The 22,049-nt window shown below is 36.7% G+C and overlaps 1 protein-coding gene across 9 annotated transcripts in view; it reads left to right on the top strand.

Annotated features, from left to right (window-relative positions):
- Window positions 1-22,049, top strand: part of ERC2 (ELKS/RAB6-interacting/CAST family member 2) — a 412,632-nt gene that overhangs the window by 71,219 nt on the left and 319,364 nt on the right. For all 9 annotated transcript variants that reach the window (XR_015913795.1, XR_015913794.1, XR_015913793.1 and 6 more), the window contains exons 3-5: window positions 5,006-5,080; window positions 11,380-11,535; window positions 18,457-18,624. Coding sequence is in view for 1 of the 9 variants with exons in the window: in XM_088532042.1 (XP_088388168.1) it covers window positions 5,006-5,080; window positions 11,380-11,535; window positions 18,457-18,624 (399 nt within the window). In the remaining 8 variants the exon portion in view is untranslated. The remainder of the gene's footprint in view (window positions 1-5,005; window positions 5,081-11,379; window positions 11,536-18,456; window positions 18,625-22,049) is intronic.

Raw genomic sequence — 22,049 nt, 5'->3', positions numbered from 1 at the left:
CAAGGAATACAGCAGTTAGACATTTTAAGTAACTTGCTGTATTTTTAGTGAAGTGAAATACTGCTGTTTTAAATTCTTAAGTTTAGACAAGCTGATCTTGTAGCAGCATTGCAAGTGTTTTCTTTGCCAGGAGAGTGGAAGCCATCTACTTGTTGAAGGTTTTCGAGGGAACCAGCAGCTTCTGTACCATTTACCTCCTATAATTTAGACGTTTGTGTGTTTTTCCGGGAAATATAGGAAGCTAACTTTACTGGCACAATAGCATCTCACATTTGCTTTTGTCTTGTCATAAGTATAGTTGATGCCATCTTGAATCATTCATTTTTTTTTCTTCCAGTGGTACTTTTTTTCTGATGTCTCCTTTCCTATTAGTTTTCATGCATCTTGAATTTTGTGTTATTTTTAAAAATCTTCTGTCTCATTCCATTTTCCTCCTGTTTGTTAATCAACAGCAGTTCATCTCAGGCACTGGCAGGCATTCACTGGTAGTTTGATGGTTGGATGCCATCCCTAAACTGCTTGTGTGTTTTTTTTTTTGTGTTTTTTTTTTTTTTTTTCCTGTGAGAATCCTTTTCTTTCTACCACTCTGTGTAATGCTATTTTAGGCAGCTTTTATGTAAACAGAAGACAAAGTCTTGAATGTTATTAACCGCATCGATATAGTCCTTAATTTAAGTGTTTCAGTCTCATCTGATTAGAGAAAAAAAAAAAAGTCATTGAAGCCTCATAACCTTAATAAAACACATCAGAATAAAAGGAATATCCTCACGTTCCTGGAGTCAAGTCATGTTACTACATGACTTAAAATAAAGCTAGGATAAAAAGGCAGTTGTGTTTTGGTGTCGTTTTTAGTTAGTATCAGGTTCAGGCTGTTTCTAAGTAATGTGAGTGTTGGATTCCAATCAGTCATGAAAAGATCTTGCAAGGTCTTTTAATCAGTTCCTGAACAAAAGAACCTCCACCGTTATTTGAAGAAGTATATGATGAACTGTCTCTGCTTGGTATTTTGTGGTGTTTAAGTTGGTGGTAATATTGTGTGTTAAAGTCAGGGTCTTGAGGCCAATACAAGCTGCTACTCCCACATCCCAGAAATGTGTAAAAAGAGAAAGTAATGGCTGGTTTTGGTTTATGCCTTATTTTGCTCTAAAAGTTAAGAATATTGAAATAAACTAAAAACCTCAGTGAATGTGAAGCAATTACCTGTCGATTTTGTGTGGATGAATTAATCACCTTGACAACTAAGCCTTATCGTAAAATGCCAGTGTTAATAATGTGATATGTTACCTCTGATTATGCAGAATTTTACTTAATTTATATGTACAAAGTGATTAGTAAAAAGTCCTAGTGATTGCAGTGATACAGATGGAGGGTATAAGGAAAGTATGATTATGTAACAACTGACAAATTAGTAGTGTAGATCTTAATGGTTGATAGCACAAGTGCTTAACATGAAAATAAGTATATAGCATTCCATTAAATACAGATTATTCTAAAAGAAACTATGGTTTGGAAAAAAAAATTAAAAAAGAGACTTCCTGTTCTTTTTATTAAGAGATGTTAGAAAGACAAAGTAGTATCACTCCAAAAGTGATGTAATAGATCAAAAATCTGGTTTCTTTAGGCTATAACGATTTCAGAAAATGATCAGGATATCTCTTGCTGTTGAGGCAAATCAGAAACTCTCCAAATGACATGAGATAACAAAACAATGAATATAGCTTGTCTTGCACATAAAGTGGTACGAAAATCATACACTTGAATCTGTACATCCCCCCGTCCCCCTCCAAAAAAAAAAAAAAAAAAAAAAATAGAACAACATAATTCAGCATTTCAGCCTTATGGGAGTCTCCAAACATTTGAATCCGATTGGAAGAAAACCCACACAAACTAATGAAGTGGGAGTCATTTTCTGATCTTCTCCAGAATTCAAGGTCTGCTGCCTTGTACCATCAGTGGTCAAGAAGAAAAGCTTTTAAGTCAGCCAGCATCAGATTAATTCATAAAGCAAACAGGAAGAGTATTATGAGGCAAGGCTGCGCGCGGTGATAGACATCTAGGAACACTGGTCTGTGGCAGTCTATTCATCTTTGGCTAAGGGGTGGAAACTCTGGTTTGTATCCCTGGGTAATGAATGGAATCCTGTTTATATTCCAGCTCACTTTATGTGGCCTTGGGGAGCAAAGTCTGCTCTTAGAATTAGCTGTAATTTTTGCTGATCAGATAGTGGTATGACTGGCCAAGTATTTTTCCAAGACTTTTGTATGACAAACCTATGACATACACCTATTTCTTGAAACGTTCGGTTAGTGAATGTACTTGTTTCAATTCTGCCTGCTGAGACGACCAGCTGGTGGTTTCCTCCAGGTGATCTCCAAAGATGTCTGTCTGTCTTTTTTTTTTTCAGTGTAAATAATAATGTAATAATTAGTTATAAATGCAGGAAAAAAAAGGATAAAGGACCACTTGGATGTTGTGTTCTGATAAAAGTGTAATATAAAATTATAATACTGTTGTCAACTGTTAAATAAAATTTTAAGCGTGTATATATATACACACACATATATTTTGATATATATTTTAAACATACGAGTCTATTTAACTTTACATATGAATTTTAATTCTTGCACCTATCCGACGCTTTTAGACAGTAATATCTTTTAGCAAAAATTTTCGTCAATAGGCTGCTTCAGGCCAGAGTCTTATTTAGCTGTTTATGGTTTTCTGCATCCCCTTTAAGGAAACTGCAGAGTGTGAGGAAAATGCAAAAGGCAGGACTGTGTGTATCCAATTCATTCTTCCTCTTCTTTGTAATAATACTTGTGTGTTATATATTACCAGGGTTTTTGAGAGTCTCAGTCATTGCCTAGAGTATCATTGTTAGCACCTATAAAAATAGGGAATGAAAAACTTGTCATGGCCAAAAATGTTTGCTTGAGCACTGTTTAAAAAATTAGACCAAACTGATTGGTATGATCTTGGTGGTCTTAGTTTATTCACTATTTGACCATAACTTGAATACTTAACTTGTAAGCATAGACCTCAAATTTGACATATATGGGATTTGCTGTGGTAGCTATGGAAAGCTGCCTTCTCTTTAACTGAAAATGCAGGGCATTTTGCCAAACATGAAATTTCTGGATAGATCTGTTGATACTATGTCATGTCATGTGCTACATTTATCATTTGCTTTGTGCATGAAATTATTTTTTGACTGCAAAAGCTAGGATTTGGAGAATAGTTAATTTTGAATATGGTACGAGTATTTTTTGACCTGTAACATAGATCACTGTGAGATCGTGAGTTACTGTCTCATGGAGCTGCTTCCCCTGTCAGAGCAGTGGGGCTAAGGATACAACAGATCAAAAATAAAATAAGATATAATGTGTTTCTTTTCAATCTTTGCTTGAAAAAAACACTTACTGTAAACTAATTTTTCCTTTTCCAGGAGAAGAATTTAAATTACATGAATTACTGCCAAAATTGGCATCTGTCTTCTCATGTGGTCTTTTAGTTATTGCTGATTAGGTAATCTATGTTCATAAAGGGAACAAACAGAAATGGCCCCTTATTCGGTTACTTTAAAATATGAAACCACAAAATAACTTAGATATATTTTTATAAAGATGTTGGGTTATTTATTTTAACATCATATCCAAAATTGCTTAAACTTTTTAGTCTTTATAGAATAGGTTTCACTATGTTCATGCTTGTTAATTAACGACAACAAATATTATGAATTGTAACCCTGCATGTTATCAAATAGATGAGATCCTCAATGTGCTATGGCAGACTGAGGGGGACAATAAAAATATGTGGAATGTGCATCAAATGTGCTAATTATAATTGTGATTGTGGGTGTCTGTCTCTGTACATTATAGGTTCACTCAGGAGAAGGGGATTTGAGAGAAAGACCTATTAGAACTTTACCTGGCTTTGCCATTTTTAATGATGTTCTTTTTGAGTTTATAAGGGTGATGCGAGAGAGGCATAATTTGGAAGACATGTACACTGTGTTGTTCTGGTGAATCCGCCCAGCTTTGCAGCCTAGCAGGCATCACTAGGTGTTTTTGTAGTTATAAAATTAGCTCAAATGTGGATTTAGACATTTGTGTGTGGAAAGGGCAGCAATGGGACTTCTGTACTTTGAGGCAAACCTTGTTTAAATCTGCCCCTTTTGGTTTTGCTTTCTAATAAGCTGCCCAGATAGGTTGTGGGAGAGATAGAAACTTTATCAAACTTTAAAATTATGGTGATGAATCATGCCAGTTCTGTGCAGAACTGTAGATATCTTCCCCCTCCCTTGCATTTTTTTAACAGAGACACCTCAGTGTAAGATACAACTCTGGTGTTTTATGAAACAAAACAAAAACAAAAAAAAATGCCAGTCTTTATTCTTTTTTTCTTCCTAAAGCCCGAGAGACTTGAATGCCTTCTGTGGATTATATTTATTTAGTGATTGCAATCAGTTTCTATGTTACCTATGTTTTAAGCGGCAGAAAAACTAGTGTGCAATTGTGAAAGCTGACTTGTGATAGATTCTGTAGGGGTTGCTGCGTCAACCCACTCTCTAATTATTATACTTAAAATGTCAAATTTAAATATAACGTCTTTAAATTGCTTATTTCAGGTATCAGTGGAAAAACAAAGAAGAAACTTACAGAAAGGGTTTTAAATGACTCCTAGCAGTATTTGGATAATTGAGTAAATTATGATTTGATGTCTGGGCAGAAGCAGCAGCATTGTAGTTGGATTACTGCTGGCTTTGTCACGGCTGACATTAATTATTGATAGTGGTTTCAGAAATAGCGCATGTGCTGGCGGAGTTGTCTGTAATATAAGATAGGGACTGCAGTGATGCTCGCAGGATAATAGAGAAGGAAGCACCTGTAGCATTTGGAGTTATGGAGACTTTTAATTTGCTGTGATACGTTCATACGAGTAATACGAGTGATAAAATCATGGAAAGATGAGTCGCCAAGCTTATTTCTATCGTGTCCCTCCGCAGGAATTACATAGAAGAACCCAACTACAGCCTGAACCAGCAAAGACAAAAGCTCTTCAGACAGTTATTGAAATGAAGGTATGGTCTTTGCATGTTTTTCTAAACATTTTTTTTCAGTTGAAACTCATTTTATAACTTTGAATATTAAAGCATTAAGTGCTTGCTACTACTTTTAACTTTCTTGTTGTGAAGCTAGGAATAGTTAGTATTTTTTTCTCCCATCTTTACTCCAAAATCATTGTCAGTGCTTAGAATAGCCCAGAGCTAGTGATTAGATGCAATATTAAGGCCTGTAACTTTGTATACTTGAAAACATAATCCCAGTAAAATTCTAAAAATATTCTTTGTGTCAAGAGGAACAAAGCAAAGTAAGAGCATTCCTCTTTTCCTCTCTTTTTTTTTTCTTTCTTTTTCTTCTTTTTTTTCCTTTTTTTTCCCTTTTTTTTTTTTTTTTTTCCCTTTGCAGCTCCTTCCTATAGGACGTGAGGATAATTTTAGTTAGAAAGGAGGCCAGTCCTGTCTGTTAAGGAGTCTAGCCCATCAGTGTAAAGCTAGATGCCCAGTGCTTCTCAGGATTATAACATCTCAGTTGTGTATTTCAGTCAAACTTTGAGGGCTACTATCTGGAAAGCAATTTGATAGTGAACTCTGCCAATTTCTGTCAAAGTCAGACCTAGGCTGTAAGTGGGTGGTCACAGAACTCTATGCTGTGGCTTCCCAAATGGCAGGTTTTCCTGTCTGTGTTCATAGTTTACTGCGTGTTCCGCACTGAGGGGAATAGTATTCATTTTTTTTTTTTTCATGCCATATCCTAGCATTTAAAAAGCTGTTATTTCTTTCTTGTAGTTTTTATTTTACTTTCATAACTAGACAACCTTTTCTTTCTCTCTACAAATTGCTGGGCGCTCTGTAGCTTACTGCAGTGTGTAAAATGAATGATAAAATAAGGATAATGGAGTTTTTTTTTTTAATGTAGAAGTTGCTTTTAAAAACAAAAACAAAACACAATGGCACTATTACATGTAGTTTAATAACGATACCTGAATGTGATTTTTTAGTTCACCACCTTAAAAAAGGTCACCAACTTAAAAGGAAGAAAAGAAAATGAAAAAAAAAAAAGTAGGTGGGTAAAAGTGGTAGAAATGCCCAAGATTCATGTAAAGTATTTTTCTTAATCTTTAGAAACAATTTTCTGTTGATGGCTATTTGACCAGCATTTTTACATACAACCTAAGGAAAATGTTCATGGTGTATCAGCAGGCCTCAAATTTGTGTTTACAGAGTAATATGATAAAATGTGGTGAAACCTCTGTCTTAAAAGTCCTAAATAAAGATTTCTCTCTTTGATGTATAATATTATGACAACTTTCCAGCTTTTCTTCCCACAATAATGAAACAAAAAAATGATCACTTTCAGTCCTCTTAAAAGAAAATGCAGATTAAAGGCCTCATTTTCCTAGTGACTGGTGTTATGAGGAAATGAGTTCAGCAGCTACAACAGTACTACTACATAAATATAGTATTTAATGAATAATAATTAGTTTGGATTATATGGCTAACGCAGAAGGTGCATCTGTTTGAGTGGTCCATATTCTGATGTATTTCCCTTAGACTTCTCTATTTGTTCTAGTTAGGAATCTGAAATTTAAAACATGGTATTTTTGCAATAACTTGTTGTCCTAAGAGTATGAGAAATAAGATGCTCTGTTTAGCTTAGAAACTTTTTTGTCTTAATATTCAGTACTATAAATTTAAAAATTTGGGGATGCAGAGAGAGTATGCCAGAGTTGTTTATGATCTTCCATTTGAGCAATTAGCAATGGAAAGATTACGTTGCAAAGTAGTTTACTGTTCCCCTTTCCACACCAAAACAAATCCCCCTTGAAAAGGGCAAAGGGAAGGGGGAGAATTATAGTTACAGCTACTCTGGCAGTGTCCCTGTTTCTGAAGACAGAAAAGGCTTTTCTGTTTTTGTCCTGGGAGAGCTCGGACTGGTGAGATCTTCCAGTTCTTAAGAACTTGGTAATTAGGGCTTTCATTTGTCACTAGTGAAGCTGTAATCATATTGCTGGAGCGATCTGATGTGGAGTTGCCTTTCAGCTAAGATTTTTCTTTCTTTTGCTATGACCACACACTCCTTTGGGGTTCCTTGTCTAAAGTAGGCCTGGCGCTGAAAAGAAAAAGGGGCAAATGTAAGTAGCTAAAATCCACGTGATTAAACAGCAGTTTTTATTACAAATTCCAGCTTTGGAATGTTTGCAAGTAAATTTAAATTGTCTTAATCCAGACAGCATTTGTTCTGAAAAGATGGGGGACATTTGTTTTAAATGATCAAGCACTGAAGCAATAATTTCCCTACGGTGCTGAGGGCAGAAGGAGGGAGAGGGTTATGGTCTCCTCCGGCCAACCGTGGCCGTGCCCGAGCCGCCCCCGGCAGTGCGTGTTCCTCCCCACCGCACCCGGGCCGCTTCACCCCCCGGCTTCAAGTTAGGATTTGGGCCGAGCGCCCTGCCCTGCTCTGGCAGGCTCTGCTTCTGCGTAGTCAGTCCTTCTGTTTGGCTTCTACCCCTGCCACTGCTGAATGCTTTCTGCCTCCTATCCTAATGCAAGTCTACTTTCGTCTACTGAAATATGCCTATTTCCCCTACCTTTCAGCTCAAACATATCTTCTCAATGCGTTTTTTGCCCTAAAAGGCTTTTCTTCTGCCCAGCCTTCCTGTCCTTGCTCATGCTTTTGAAGCTACTGGTAGCAACAGCAAAGGAAATTAAGGAGTGAAAGTATTTTTAACAGCATGAGTGTGATTTTATGACTTTGGTTCTACCAGAAGTCAGACTATTTTTAACAAAGCTCATTCGTTTGTGACTGTGGATATACATGATCAAGTACCACTTTTTCTCACGCATAAATGTATGGCTGCAGGAATAAAATAAAGCTTGTATAATGAAAACCTTTCCTTCAATTACAGTTCCACCCATTAATAGCATTTTGTGTTTTTTTGTAGGCAGATGCCATATCACTTATATCTTTGATTATTAAAGATGATTACTTGGTAGTAATTAATATAATCAAAAAGAGTAAAAGGAAATATCTTTCCATTTTTTTCAATAAAAAATATCCTGAGTACTGGAAGCAGGGCAGAATCTTGCTTATTTTCTTCAGACGGTTTCTGGTTTTTCTTGGATGTTACTTGAAAGCAAACACTGGAAATGAATTGCAAAGCTTGTCCTAAGTGTAGAGTATTAATGACAGTCCTGAAATATATATAGTAATGCAACAAGAATAAGTCTCTAAAATGCTAAGCTATAAAGTGAATGAAAATATTTGTGGTTTACATTGCTTGCAGAAAGAACCTTCTCTGTATATTGATCCAGCTTTGATATTTCAGGTATGGGCTTGGCTTTAGAAGAGCATGAATGTGTGTTTGCAGTGCAACATACTCTTACTGCTACGACTGAGTGACTCTTATTCTCTTGTCTTCAAAATAAACCTAAATATTTTTTGTGCTTCCTTCTAATATCTATTTTAAATTGACAATGTTAGAGCTGCGTAAAAAGAGCGTATGCTCTGTTGCTGGCATGTGTTTATTATGTACAAATGAGTTAAATGTGAAATACCAACACCTGCTACTGATTGTTGTATGTTCTACAAGCAAAAATTTTCCAGACATCTGGTTGAATGTATCTAGTATTTGAAATTATGCAAGAATAACAATTTGTTACTCCTCATTGCTAACAAACACAGACATAAAATATTTAGAAAGCTGTAGAGAAGGTTTGTGATGCTGTTCTAGTGGAGGCATTGAGAAAAAGAAGTACTGGCTACTCCTGGAAGGGGGATCGATTGGTAGGTTCGTACCCTGATCTACAGCACAGAGCCTGCTGTCATCTTATGTTGCTTCAATAGACTGGAACTGTCTTTTAACTGACTGGAAAAATTGCACAAATATTAATTTTTGAGGAACTCAGAAAATTATTAGTACCAGCTAACACTAAGCTTTTTCCTTGATATTACTGTGAAAAAATCTTCTAATTCTGTGCAGACCCACTTTGTTAGATTGTTGCTGATGTAGATAAGTCTTGGGATTTTGAAGGAGATGTGTGATGGAATGTGCCTATTCTATCAAAACTTCCAGTTAAAGTAAAATTATCTTCTGGCTTTCTGTCTATCCTGTAGGACAACCCAACTTCCTCCAGCGCAGGGAGGAAGCTCTACCCTGGGAGTTCCAGGCTGCCTATGTTATCTTTTAACATCTCTTGTTCTTCATTTTCCAGCCGTTGTCTCTGGACAGGAGAATTTTCAGGTGTCCTGGGCAAGCCTGCAGCCGATCTAGTGAGCTTGCAGAATTGCAAGTCTTGTTCTGGACTAAAGGAACAGTTCCTTTGCTCATTGAACAGCCTTTGAAGAGGAAGTGATACCTGGCTTCTCTCCTGTCTAGTCATCAGTTTTGTTCTGATAAAGCAGATTTTAGTCTTCCAAATTTTTACAGTTTTCAGCTTCTGTTCCAAAAACAATTAATAAAAAGCTGACAGTGACATTTTTTTTTTCTGGGAATAGGAAAATTAGTTCTTAATCAGATTGCTGCATATTGTGATTACAACTGTGTAAGAACTTCATTTAGCAAATAATTTTCCAGAATTTATTTTAGTTATGTATTTCAGTCTTCTGCGTATTTTCTCCCCACCTGCAGGTACTATAAGCCAGGATGTCAGACTATGAATAATTTAATTTAAGAACAGCTATTATACAAGAAACCAAGTAAACTATTTGAGAGTTAAAATCTTCTCCATTCAGAAACCTGTGTTAATTTGTACTAATATAGGAAATAATAATAAAAGAAGATTTCTCTCAGTCTGAGACATTTTTGGCTGTAAGGATAAAAGTTAAAATATTACAGGAATTATACATTTTTTTTTTAAATGTGATTAAATTTCATTTTTACAAAGCTTTGGTTCCTAATGGATTTGTAAGAGCGGTTGTTGAATATCAAAAAAAATGAAATTTTCCTTTTTGGTTAATACTAAAAGCTCAGATGCCTTCTGGAATTTAGTCCAAAATGTCCTGCTTCTTACATTGCTGAACTGGCTTAGGTGTACTATGAAAGGAGGTGTATTATGAAAGGAGGTTTGGGAGGACTGAAGGAGTTTGGGTTTTGCCAGCTTAGAGATGGCACTGGAATATTTTCAGAGGTCAGGAGATTAAAACTAGTTTCCAAAAAAGGAAAAAAAACAACAGCAACAACAACAGAATTATGGTTAACCAGAGAAACCTAGGCTTAGCCCATACTATTTAAATGGTCAATTCAATTTGTGTTTTTCCTGAGTTAATTTTCTCAGGCAATATCCTAAGCTTACTGAATCAGTGTATTTTGTCCTTCATCTCAGTGCAGCAAGAACTTCACCCTGATCTGTAATTTTTGATGGATGATTGCAATTTCATGTTCTTGAACTGATTATCTCAGTGGCTGAATCATAGTATTTTCAATTTCTTACTAAATGTCTGCCAACAGTGCCTAAAGCAGATATCCTATTAAGTCATTTTGCAATGCTCTTTGAAATACAAAAGTGTGTGAGAAGTGCATGATCACACACATTTTCTCTCTTCGGCTCCTACTGAAGAGGGATACTCAGTTTCCGAATGACTGACAAGAATAGATGTCACTAGAGGTTGTCAAGTGGTGTCCTGGCGCACATGGCACCTATTGTCCGTGTAGAAATTTTGTACCATTGTCAATGCAGAAATTTTAATGGTTGAATTAAATTGGTTACATATTGTTTAGTTTGTGGCTCATAATTGAAAGTGTTAAGTCCTCTCTTAGCATGTATCTGAGTTAGTGAAGGAAAAATGAGGAGATGACCTTTTTTCCACTTAGCAACAGGCAGAAGCTGTAATACTGAGAGAGACTGAGAACATGATAAAATGCCTCAGCTCTTAGTGACATAATGAAGCGGCCTGTCCTTCTGCAGTGTTGACAGACTAGCCTCTCTAGGCAAAATTTAGCCTTTGTGTTTAGAAATTTGGTGTGTTATCACATATATATATGGGAAATAAGACATCTTCCTCTTCTTTGCTTTCTAACCCTGTAGGATTGAAGAGGACATTTTGACTACAATGTATTCTGTATGGCTGATGCAATAGAAAGTAGGATTACACTTCATTTTTTTGGTGGTGAAAGATGTATGAATTCCGCATTTCTTCTAGGTGTTGTCAAATGGAATTACTTGAGGTTTTTGATGGTGTACCTGCAATCTGTAGTTGTGCCATCTATTTTTTACTATGAGTTTTATTCATGTTTCTACAAGTACAGAAATATTTGTTGTGCTTTAACATAACGTTTCATATTGTTTTCAATGCTCTCTCTTTTTTCGTAATAAATCAGGATACAAAAATAGCTTCGCTTGAGCGCAATATAAGAGATCTTGAAGATGAGATACAGATGCTAAAGACAAATGGAGTTCTGAATACAGAGGACCGAGAAGAAGAAATCAAACAAATAGAGGTTTACAAGAGTCACTCAAAGTTCATGAAAAATAAGGTACAGTCTACTAATAAATAACGTAATGGTAATAACATAATTTGAATAACACAAACAAAAGTTTTAACTAGACCCTTTTCAACAAGAGAAGCTCTTTGCATGCCTTCTGCTTGTAAATCTGTAGTACATGATATTAAACATCTATGGAAGAGTAATGTATTTTGGATAAATGAAAATGTATTTTTGTATTGCCTGAGGAAAGAGGAGGAAGAGGCTCTTCCACCACTACTTCTGCAGAAGCAAACCTCAGGGTTCATATTATTTCCTTTTTCATGTCTCATGCACAGTGTTTTAATGTTTCTTTTCTAATGTTTCACTATGATTTTTAGTTCTTATGCTGGCTATGAACAGGCTCATAATTTTGATTTACACTGTTTTTGCATAATTTTACTTGTGCTTTTGTTACTAGTTTTGATAATAGTTTTGCAACAAGGGCTGCTTTGCCATAGATTATGCCAAATTGTGGTTTTACAATATTTTCAAGACTTAGAAGTTGAAAAATTGGTTCATATACACTTTTTTTTCACATGAAAATAATTGTACAAAGACAATAGTTACCTAGAGTTTATATGTGCAGTAGCTGGGTTGACCACAAGGAGATAGGAAGCATGTAGTAACATAAGACATTTCCTTGATATCAAGTTCCCTAACCAGAATTGCATCTTTGTTATTTTAAAATATGTCAAAAGTTTGATGCCCAAGTTGTGGCCTAGCTGGTCAATATGACTCCTTTACAATTTGCTTAGCTGCCCACTACGTAAAGATGAGCCTACCAACTGCTCTTTGTTAGATCTATTTCTTTCCTTGATATTTGCATAATTATCTTAAAGCTTAAATAATATAGATAATGTTACAATCTTTGATTGTTTTTTACCAGCCTTCCATCTTGAGAATGTTTTGTTTATGAAGCTTTAGTGCCCATGTGGAAACAATCCATATTTATAAAAGCTTCAAGAAACTTATTTTTATGTTCACAGAAAAAAATTTAAAGCTCTTAAGTGGCATTATCACTAGGAATGATCATTATTTTACACATTTAAATGTAGTTGGCTTGAGGCTATTCGGTCTTAGGAAATTACAACAAAACTCCTAAACATCTCTGCAAACTATTGATATATAAATAATATACAAAGCTTTGTATTTTGTTAATGAGCTTTTAATATCATTAAGAGGAAGCTTCAGGATGCTTCTGTGACATGGAAAGCTGTAATGAGGAGATTCTGCAATGGAACAATGTCATGGTCCAGGCCTCTGATAAATGTCACATTCTGGTGAAACTATGTTTTCTTTCACCAGCCCTTTTCTTCCCCTTAAAACTGAATTTTGCAGTAGAAGATCCTTTTATTATTATTCATCTCAACCTGGATGGAAAATATTTATATAGCAGCAAACAGATCTTCTTGTAGTTGATCTTTTGAACCTGCAGTTGCTGATAAATTCTCATAAATAGAATCCCTGATTGATGGCAAACAGTAGAACAAAGCTATAAAGCTCTTAATATTATGCATTTATGCCTGAAGTATAACTCATTTTAAATATTCTTAATTTAAATAAAAGGGGAAGGTGTTAAAAGAAAACTGGTAGTTGATATTATTTCTTATACAAAAATGCTATGAAGGGTTTCTTTTCTTAATCTTTTAAAAATAAAATTCACTTCCTCCTCCTCCTCCTTGATAAAAGCTTTGAATCTGAAGTAATGTGAAAAGGAATATTACAAATATGAGAAAGACAGAAAAAAGAAATACTTAGTTTTTAGTTCCCACGTGTGGAGTGTTTATCCTTGCAGTTTGAAGGGAAAACAGTTGTTACCACTTTCATAATACTTGAATTGTCAAAACAAGCTTTCATGACTATGGAATATAAAGATTTGAATATTTTTAAGAACCTGAGGAAAACATACAGGATCATACGCCTTTTTAAAAATAACTCCCGCTTTGCAAGACTTGGATCTCCTGCTAGCATTTTTCAGTTGCAGCTTGGCACTCCAGGATTCAAGCAGCTCTTTGCGTATTAGAGCTCTCACACTGCCTGCATGAATGAATGTCAAAACCCAGGGATAGTTCAGCCTGACCTCAACAAACAACAGTTCAGATGATGAAGAATCGATTAGGCTTAAGCGAACTGAAACCAAGGCTCTCTGTAATTAGTGTTTATCTGGAGTAACTTTTCAACCTGTAGGTAGAGGCAAAGTTCTAGGGGAACCTCTACAACAAAGATAAGAACTACCACATTTCTTTGCTGGCTGATGGGTGATAAGCATTTTAGACCTTGACCGATATAGACAGCAGAATCCCCAGGTAGACTGGATTGAGGCAGAGGATGTCAAGAGCTTTGTTTAACTGCAGCCACTTTTCACTTGCTTTGCCCTTCACTTAATTCTTTCACTTTGGTAAGCAGTTATGACTTACCACATGAGACTAGATCCTTAGCATGTGTAAATGGGCAAGGGCAGCCCTCTGGAATCCCAGACCCTAGAGACAAGAGAAGAAGCCTGGAGGGAGGAAGACTTGCCCCGGTTAGAGGAAGATTGGGTTAGAGAACACTTGGGTTAGAGAACGCATAGGTAAACTTGATACCCACAAATCCATGAGCCCTGATGGGATGCACCCAAGAGTGCTGCGTGAGCTGGCGGATGTTACTTTTAAGCCACTCTCCATCATCTTTGGAAGGTCCTGGAGAATGGGGGATGTGCTGGAGGACTGGAGGAAAGCCAATGTCTTACCAGTCTTTAAAAATGGCAAAAAGGAGGATCCAGACAACTACAGGCCAGGCAGCCTCACTTCTATCTCTGGAAAAGTGATGGAACAGCTCACCCTGGCTGTTGTCTCTAAGCATGTGGAGAGTAAGAAGGTGCTTAGGAGTAGTCAGCATGAATTCACCAAGGGAAAATCATGCTTAAACTAAGCTGATAGTCTTCTATGATGGAATGATTGGTGGGTAGATGAGGGGAGAGTGGTGAATGTTGTCTATCTGGACTTCAGCAAGGTTTTTGGCACCATCCCTCATAGCATCCTCTTGGGTGAGCTCTGGAAGTGTGGGATAGATGAGTACACAGTGAGGTGGATTAGGAATTGGCTGGATATCAGAGTTCAGAGGGAGGTGATCAGCGGTGACGTGTCTAGTTGGAGACCTGTCACTAGCAGTATCCCGCAGGGGTCAGTCCTCGGTCTAGTCCTGTTCAATTTATTCATCAATGACCTGGATGAAGGCACAGAGTGCCCCATCAGCAAGTTTGCTGGTCATACCAAACGGGGAGGAGTAGCTGATACCCCAGAGGGCTGCGCTGCCATCCAGAGGGACCTGGATTGACTGGACAACTGGTGAAAAACCTCATGAAGTTCAACAAGAGCAAGTGCAAGGTCTTGCACCTGGGGAGGAATAACCCCATGCATCAGTACAATCTGGGGACTGACGTTCTGGAGAGCAGCTCTTCAGAGAAGGACCTGGATGTCATAGGGGATGACAAGTTGCCCATGAGGCAGCAGTGTGCCCTCGTGGCCAAGAAGGCCAAAGGGATCCTGGGGTGCGTTAAGAAGAGCGTGTCCAGCAGGTCGAGGGAGGTGATCCTGCCCCTCTACTCAGCCCTGGTGAGGCCGTATCTGGAGTATTGTGTCCAGTTCTGGGCCCCCCAGTACAAGAGGGATGTGGAGCTGCTGGAGAGAGTCCAGCGCAGGGCCACAAGGATGATCAGGGGCCTGGAACATCTGCCCTATGAGGAGAAGCTGAGGGAGCTGGGCCTGTTCAGCCTGGAGAAGAGAAGGCTGAGAGGGGACCTGAGCAGTGTCTATAAGTGCCTCGAGGGAGGCAGTGAGGACGATGGTGCTGGCCTCTTTTCACAGGTGGCCACCGAAAGAACTAGAGGAAACAGCCACAAACCAAAGCATCAAAAGTTTCACAGGAACTTAAGGAAAAATTTCTTAACAGTGAGGGTGCCAGAGCACTGGGACAGGCTGCCCAGAGAGGTTGTGGAGTCTCCTTCTCTGGAGATCTTCAAAACCCGCTTGGACGCAGTCCTGTGCCACGTGCTCTAGGTGACCCTGTGTGTGCAGGGGGTTGGACTAGATGACCTCTAGAGGTTCCCTTCCTACCTTAAGCATTCTGTGATTCTAAATCATAGCTTTGTTTAACTGAATTACTGACTTAAAGATTTAGGCTATTATTACTAACTTATACAGCCTTCAAGGAAGGAGCTTTGATTATTATTATTTATTTTTTTATCATTTTTTCAGTTACCCTATTTAATACCATGTAAGGTTTTGTTATGAAGAAAAAAAAAAACAATTTCTGGAGATGACAGAGAATGATAAATTTAGGAGGAACACAAAGGAATTAAGGTTTTCAGCAAAAGAGGTAAAGCGAGATCATATTGGGCAATGTTGAAAAAGTGGTGACAGACAAATTACACTTATGAAATTTGTGAGATAATGAGAAGGCTGGCTGGGCTCAGATGACAACTTTGGAGTTTCTTGGATACCCCTGCACTTATATTCATATTTGTAGGTTCTCTATGTTGTAGTTTTTACAAAGTACAGGACAGACATGTTCTTGACTTTATATGCTTTTGTACTGAGATCAGTAAATCTCACTGAATCATTGCTGTTGGCTTCCACATCACTTAAGATTTAGCAAATGGAAAATATATGCACATCTGCCATGATAAAGAAAATATATTTACTTTTTAACATGCAGTACTAGCTTATGCAGGAATTTTAACAAGCGAGTGCACCCAGGTATTAATTTTTTTTAAAAGAATTTGTGGCTTTTTGTTAAGCATTTGAGCATTTTTGATACTTTATTAATTGAAGTTTCAGTACATTTTCACCATTGTAATTCGTTTTAATAAGCCAGCTAAAACCATAGCTATTCAACACAGATATTTCCTTTTCTTAAAACTGAGAGCTCTAACACATGTTTTTAAACTCCTATCAATTTACGGATCTTGTAGCCAGAACATTATCCTGATGAACAGATTCTGTTTCTAAGACAAAAGAAAAAATCATACCTATGATAAAATGAAGCTATTTTTTGGCTTATTATTTCTGAGGATATAGGTTATGTCACAGAAAAAAACCCCAAGAGTTTGATGGAGAGATTAAGTGTCTGAGACGCTCACGTGATTCTTGTATAAAACATAATATAATTCAGGTTGGCTGTGGATCTACTTTTTGTCTTTATATCTTGTAGACAGATTTTCCCGTTTTTCATTTTGTATACACTTTGGTCTCAATTTCCATACTTGCTTACATGTTCTGGCAAGGGGTGGAAGATGATGATTTGCTTTCAAGAGAAAAATTTCTCAAGCAGTTTCTTTACTGCACTTTTTATATTTTCCTGTCATCTGTTTTTTTCATATGTTCCTTCTTTATTTTTATATTTTCTGATTATGGGGATGATTGCTTTTAGAGCCTGTATAGATTCTAATGATATACAGTAGCTCAGGATGCCTACCTAAGTACATTAACCAGCCAGGCATACATCATGAGATTTATCAAGAGAAACAACATTGTGATGTGTATATGGACTGTAGTGTTTTTTTTTTTTTTCCTATATTTAATTGATATGAAATGCTGGCAATGTAGAACAGAATATAAACAGTTTAATCAGCAGTAAATATTTCCAATAACTGTGCCGTCCATTATTATATTTGTGATTTATTTTTGTATGTGGAAATTTAGGATTTGGTTAAGTAGGATCTACCCTTTTATTTATTTATCTCATTATTTCTTCCAGGGGCATGATAGCTCCTAGACTAGTTTCTTGAATTCTAGGTATCAAATTACTGTGCAGATGAGCAAGGAGCCTGAGAAGTGCTAAAAAGAGCTGTTTTAGCACTTCTCTGGTCCTTGGTCATTGCAAAATTGATATTTGAATTTTAAACAAAAATGTCTAGGCCCTTCAATGACCAAGAAAACCTTGTGAACAATAATTTAAGTGTGGCTTCTCTAAACCTGCAAATTTCTTGAGACATGTTATTTCAAAGAATCCTCATGAGTTGATAAAGCTGAACTAATCTGGCAACCAGTGTTATTTCACAGAAACACTCTAAAAAGAATACTTAGGTATCAGCTAATCCTCCATCCTCTAGCATGGTTCTGTATATCCTCCAGTGCTGTTCGGCTTCATATATTCTAAATCTACCACGCTCTTGGAAAGGAAAGATCAGAATTCCATGACGTTTACTGACGAACCTAAAATTCAGAAGCTCTTTTTTAGTCAATGAGTTTCCACTATTTCCCTTAGGATACTTCCTACTTTATTATCTTACAGACCTTTCACTTTGTGGAATTTTCTTATAACATTAAGACATCTCTTAAATCACTTTTGCTTGATTTTGCTAATACCTGAGAATTTCTTATGGACTGTCAAAGAAGATAAAGGTGGTGGGCTGGAGAGCAGCAACAAACTTTTCTTTGCAAGAAGAGTGTGGTTATAGTTCCACTATGCTGTTTTCCTCTCCTTAAGATGCCTACTTTTCCTTATCAGTCTCCTCAAAACTTGTAGCTTAATTCATGAGAATTATACTCTTTGAAGAAGTAGACTGTTGTGTTGAATTTATATGTCTAGGAAAACTTTCCCTGTGTATATTTTCAGTCCTGACCACTTATTCCACTCTGAGAACACTGAACTCAACTGGATTCTATGGTGAATTTATAGGCCAAATCATCAGCTCTAGGCTTTAGGAGTTTGTTTTTCGCTTGAAGAGCAGGAGCAATCATTTTTAAAGCAGGGCACTTTAAATCACATGAAACTCAAAGGAATTTGGGGATGTTGAAAGTCAGAATCTTAATTGGCCTGCATACTTTGCAGAAAGTGTAACTTCTACAGAAGTTGCATTCTACAGTCATTCTCACCATTCATATATTAAGTGTAACTACAAATTGAAATGAAATTAATGACCTAACCTTTCTTTTGCCATTACAGATTGACCAACTGAAACAAGAACTCTCCAAGAAAGAATCAGAACTTCTTGCCTTACAGACTAAGCTTGAAACCCTTAGCAATCAGAATTCAGATTGCAAGCAACACATTGAAGTGCTTAAAGAGTCACTTACTGCCAAAGAACAGAGAGCTGCCATACTTCAGACAGAGGTACAGTATTTTCTAACCATAAAATGCAATATACATATTCAGTTAAATAGTGTGTATTAAGGTGATGATACCTTTAAAAATCAGTTATAGTACTGATATAATGCACTTAGTTTCTATCCAGAGAGTTGCATACTTAAGTTATACAGGAGTCCTACTGTGTACTTCAAATTTCTAACTAGCAAAACTCTAGGGAGAAAAAATTAGTTCGCTTAAGCTTGTCATTCTCATGGAAGCAATAAAAGAAAATATTTCTAAGCTTCTGAACATCCTTCAGTGCTGCATATCCTCTTCTTCATTAAGAAGATACAGATGAAATCTTGGGATTTTCAATTTCTGTCTAGTGGGCTCATTTGCCAGCCAGCATAAGTATACAATACAAAATCATAGTAAAGACAAGGCTAAAAAAAATCAACAACTTTAGCAGATTCTAGTCTAGCAGTCTAGCTTTGAGTAATAAAGATTATATATTCTAAACCTTTGGCTGTGCATGTCTGTTCTGCAAAGTTTATACTACCTGTCATGGTGTTGAGAATAGTGATGAATTCTAGTGGCTCTCTAATAATTTGATTTCCTAATCTTTTTTGACTTGCTGCATATTCAAGGCAATATAATATTTATTGCTGGCAGGTGGACAGTGGTAAAAAGATCTGACTGCTCTCTCTGAATCTGCAGTGCTCTTGATAATGATGGGACCAATTGGCCTCTGACAGCTATTCAATTACTCTTGAGTCCAATTTATACACAACTTTGGAATAAAGCTTGAACTGTTTGCATGAGCAAGTTAAGTTAAAATTAGCTGTAATATTCAATTGGTGTGCAGGAGACAATCTGTTGTGTTGCATCTACTTATTGTTAACCTCTTGGGGAAAGGAAGTGAAAGATTAAAATGATTATAATCAAAGAGCTGGCTTCATATGAGGAGTGTTCTATAAGGGCAGTGAAGGAACCTATTTTGGTTTGCTTAAGATCATGTTATCAGTGATAAAAGAGATTGTGATATTTTGTGCCAATAGTTTGAGAATCTTAAAGCTTGCAATGAGAAAATACCAACAACCCTAGCACCAAAGAACCAGAAGTGGCATAAGGATAGGATTAGTGAAAGACACGTACAGTAAAGCACAGAAAAAAAAATCTCATTTTTAAGAGATTACTCTTAAAGGATTAATGTGTTAATGGCTGGTAAGGAGCCAACATGATTATTGTTTGTAATTGTGACACACTAATTGTTACTCTAAATCATTTTGAAACAGTGTATGTGCAATAATTAAGGTTTTTATAAAGTTCCATGTTAGGGAGGGTGGTTAATTATGGACACAGGAGGAAGGGAAATCAATGATTTAATAACCCTGGAAGTCTTCAACACAAAATTGCTTGCCCTTTTTTTTTTTTAGATTTACTTTAGATAAATTAAACTTTCTTGAGCAAGTTATTGAGTTTTATGCAGAAATAACTAAATGAAGATTTTTGGTGTAGGTTATACAGGAGGTAAGTATGGACTACCTATTTTTATCCTTAAGGTGAAAGAAATTCATTCTCTGTGAACTGAAGAGAGGAAGAACTGTTGCTGTCTATCTAAGCAAGTTTGAACCAGTCATATGAAGGAGTCAGGGGCTCCTTAAAAAGTACTTGAGCTATCTGGTCTTGTTTTCCTGGGGTAGTCTTACAGATGCCTTTAGCTATCCATAAGAAATACTCTAATATAACGAAACATAGGATTTGTAATAAGCTATTGTATAATTATGCAAGAATATTTATTTTCTCTAGCAAGCAAAAGAAAAGTGACAGATCTGTGTCCAAGCAATTTCACAGACTATAAAATAAAGATTCTTCAAGGCTGACACGCATGACCTAATGATGCCATGTTATTATTACATAATTTTAAGGCCCTCAGGGTTTTGGCATATTCCTTATCACTCTGTTGCATGCTAGGGAGCTTTCCTGATTAAAATGGGGTTGCAAGAAGAGTTTCCCCTTTACAGACATTACAGTTCCAGACTGGTTATGCAGCTTACTGAGAGCTATCCTGCTGAACTTCGGGCATGCTGGAGAAATGTGCTGGTGGAATTTCTAGATCATTGCATCTACTCCCATAGGCAGATTCCTGCTTGCTTGTCAACATTTAGTCAAAAACAAAAATAGCACAATGTTAATAGAAACTTCAAGAAGGCAACATATTAAAATTAGTTATATAACTCCTAACTAGTAGTTATTAGTTTCCTGGCTAATTTGTGAGGTTGTTGCTCACTTTTGGGGATGTTATAACTTTGAGGGCTATTACAAGCAATCTTGTTGCTAGTGTTAGATAGGAAAGGTCCAAATGGTGTCTTAGAGTAAAATTTCAGCAAATTCCCCCCATAACCAATGTGAGTTTTATGTGGAAACTTTCTGGTAATCCTTTCAAAAATATAAACATCATGTCACTCAGCAGTGTCTTCTTTCAGTACTACAATTCTGTATCTCAGAAGGACCTTTTACATTTCCTTATAATTTTTGGAGAGACCCAGTTTGTCTGGGTGTAATTGCAAGTGCAAAAGGAGATTCCATATCCTTTGTTTCTTTCTCTAATGAAACTCATGTATTTTCTGCAGAAAATACAATCCTTGCACTGAGAGAGATGGGGTAAAGGAGAGCTTTGTATATATTAAAAACAAGACCTATCTTCATGAAGACATGAAAAATAAAATGTCATTTACGTGGTGATCAGGCATGTGGCCTGCAAGTGCAGATGGATGAGGAATAAAAATATTTTTTTTGCCAGCTGAACTCTCTAGGGCTTGATTTTGAAGCTAAGCTAATTCCTGGTGTTCTGTAGGAGGAATCTAGCTGAATGTAGCCATAGCAGGTGTGGTTTTCTGCAACCTGGAATCGATCAAAGATTTTTTCTGCTTAGTGCATGCAAATCTTCTATTTCCAGGCCTCAGATCTTGTCTAAAAGGAGAGCAATGGCTTGCAGCAGCAAATGGGAAAGCAGCTACAGGGAGATGCAGGGCACATGGCATATCTCCAGCAGGTGGAAATCATTACAGAAGGAATTTTATATTGTACAAGCTATTGTTGGTAGTTCCCAGATGAGTAAAGTTAATAGCATTTTGGCCTGCATTAAGCCATTCTCTTTCTGCACATCCAAGTCTTCTTTTTGCACAATAGGTATGTTTTGTTAGTTGCTGAAGAATTTTATGCTGTCCTAAAACCATGCTCAGAACTTGAAGGGCTGCTCTCTGGAGGTGAGGTGTAATCATCAAAGGCCAGTTCTAATCCCGAACAAGTAAGTAAGGTTTTGATAGTTGCAGTGTCAACTTCCTGCCTCAATATCATTACTTTATAATCACCGTGTTGTAATTAAATCATTTCAGTAAATCCTCTAATAAAATAAGTCCTCAACAGCAGCATCTCAGTTGCTTCAAAATAAGCCTTTTATTATTCTT

This window comes from Tinamus guttatus, unplaced genomic scaffold (genome assembly GCF_059628265.1).
Source record: "Tinamus guttatus ecotype Peru unplaced genomic scaffold, ASM5962826v1 Tinamus_guttatus_pri_ptg000451l, whole genome shotgun sequence".
Classification (NCBI taxonomy): domain Eukaryota; kingdom Metazoa; phylum Chordata; class Aves; order Tinamiformes; family Tinamidae; genus Tinamus; species Tinamus guttatus.
Note: the sequence above shows the minus strand (reverse complement) of the source record. Positions and strands in the feature narration are given on the sequence as shown.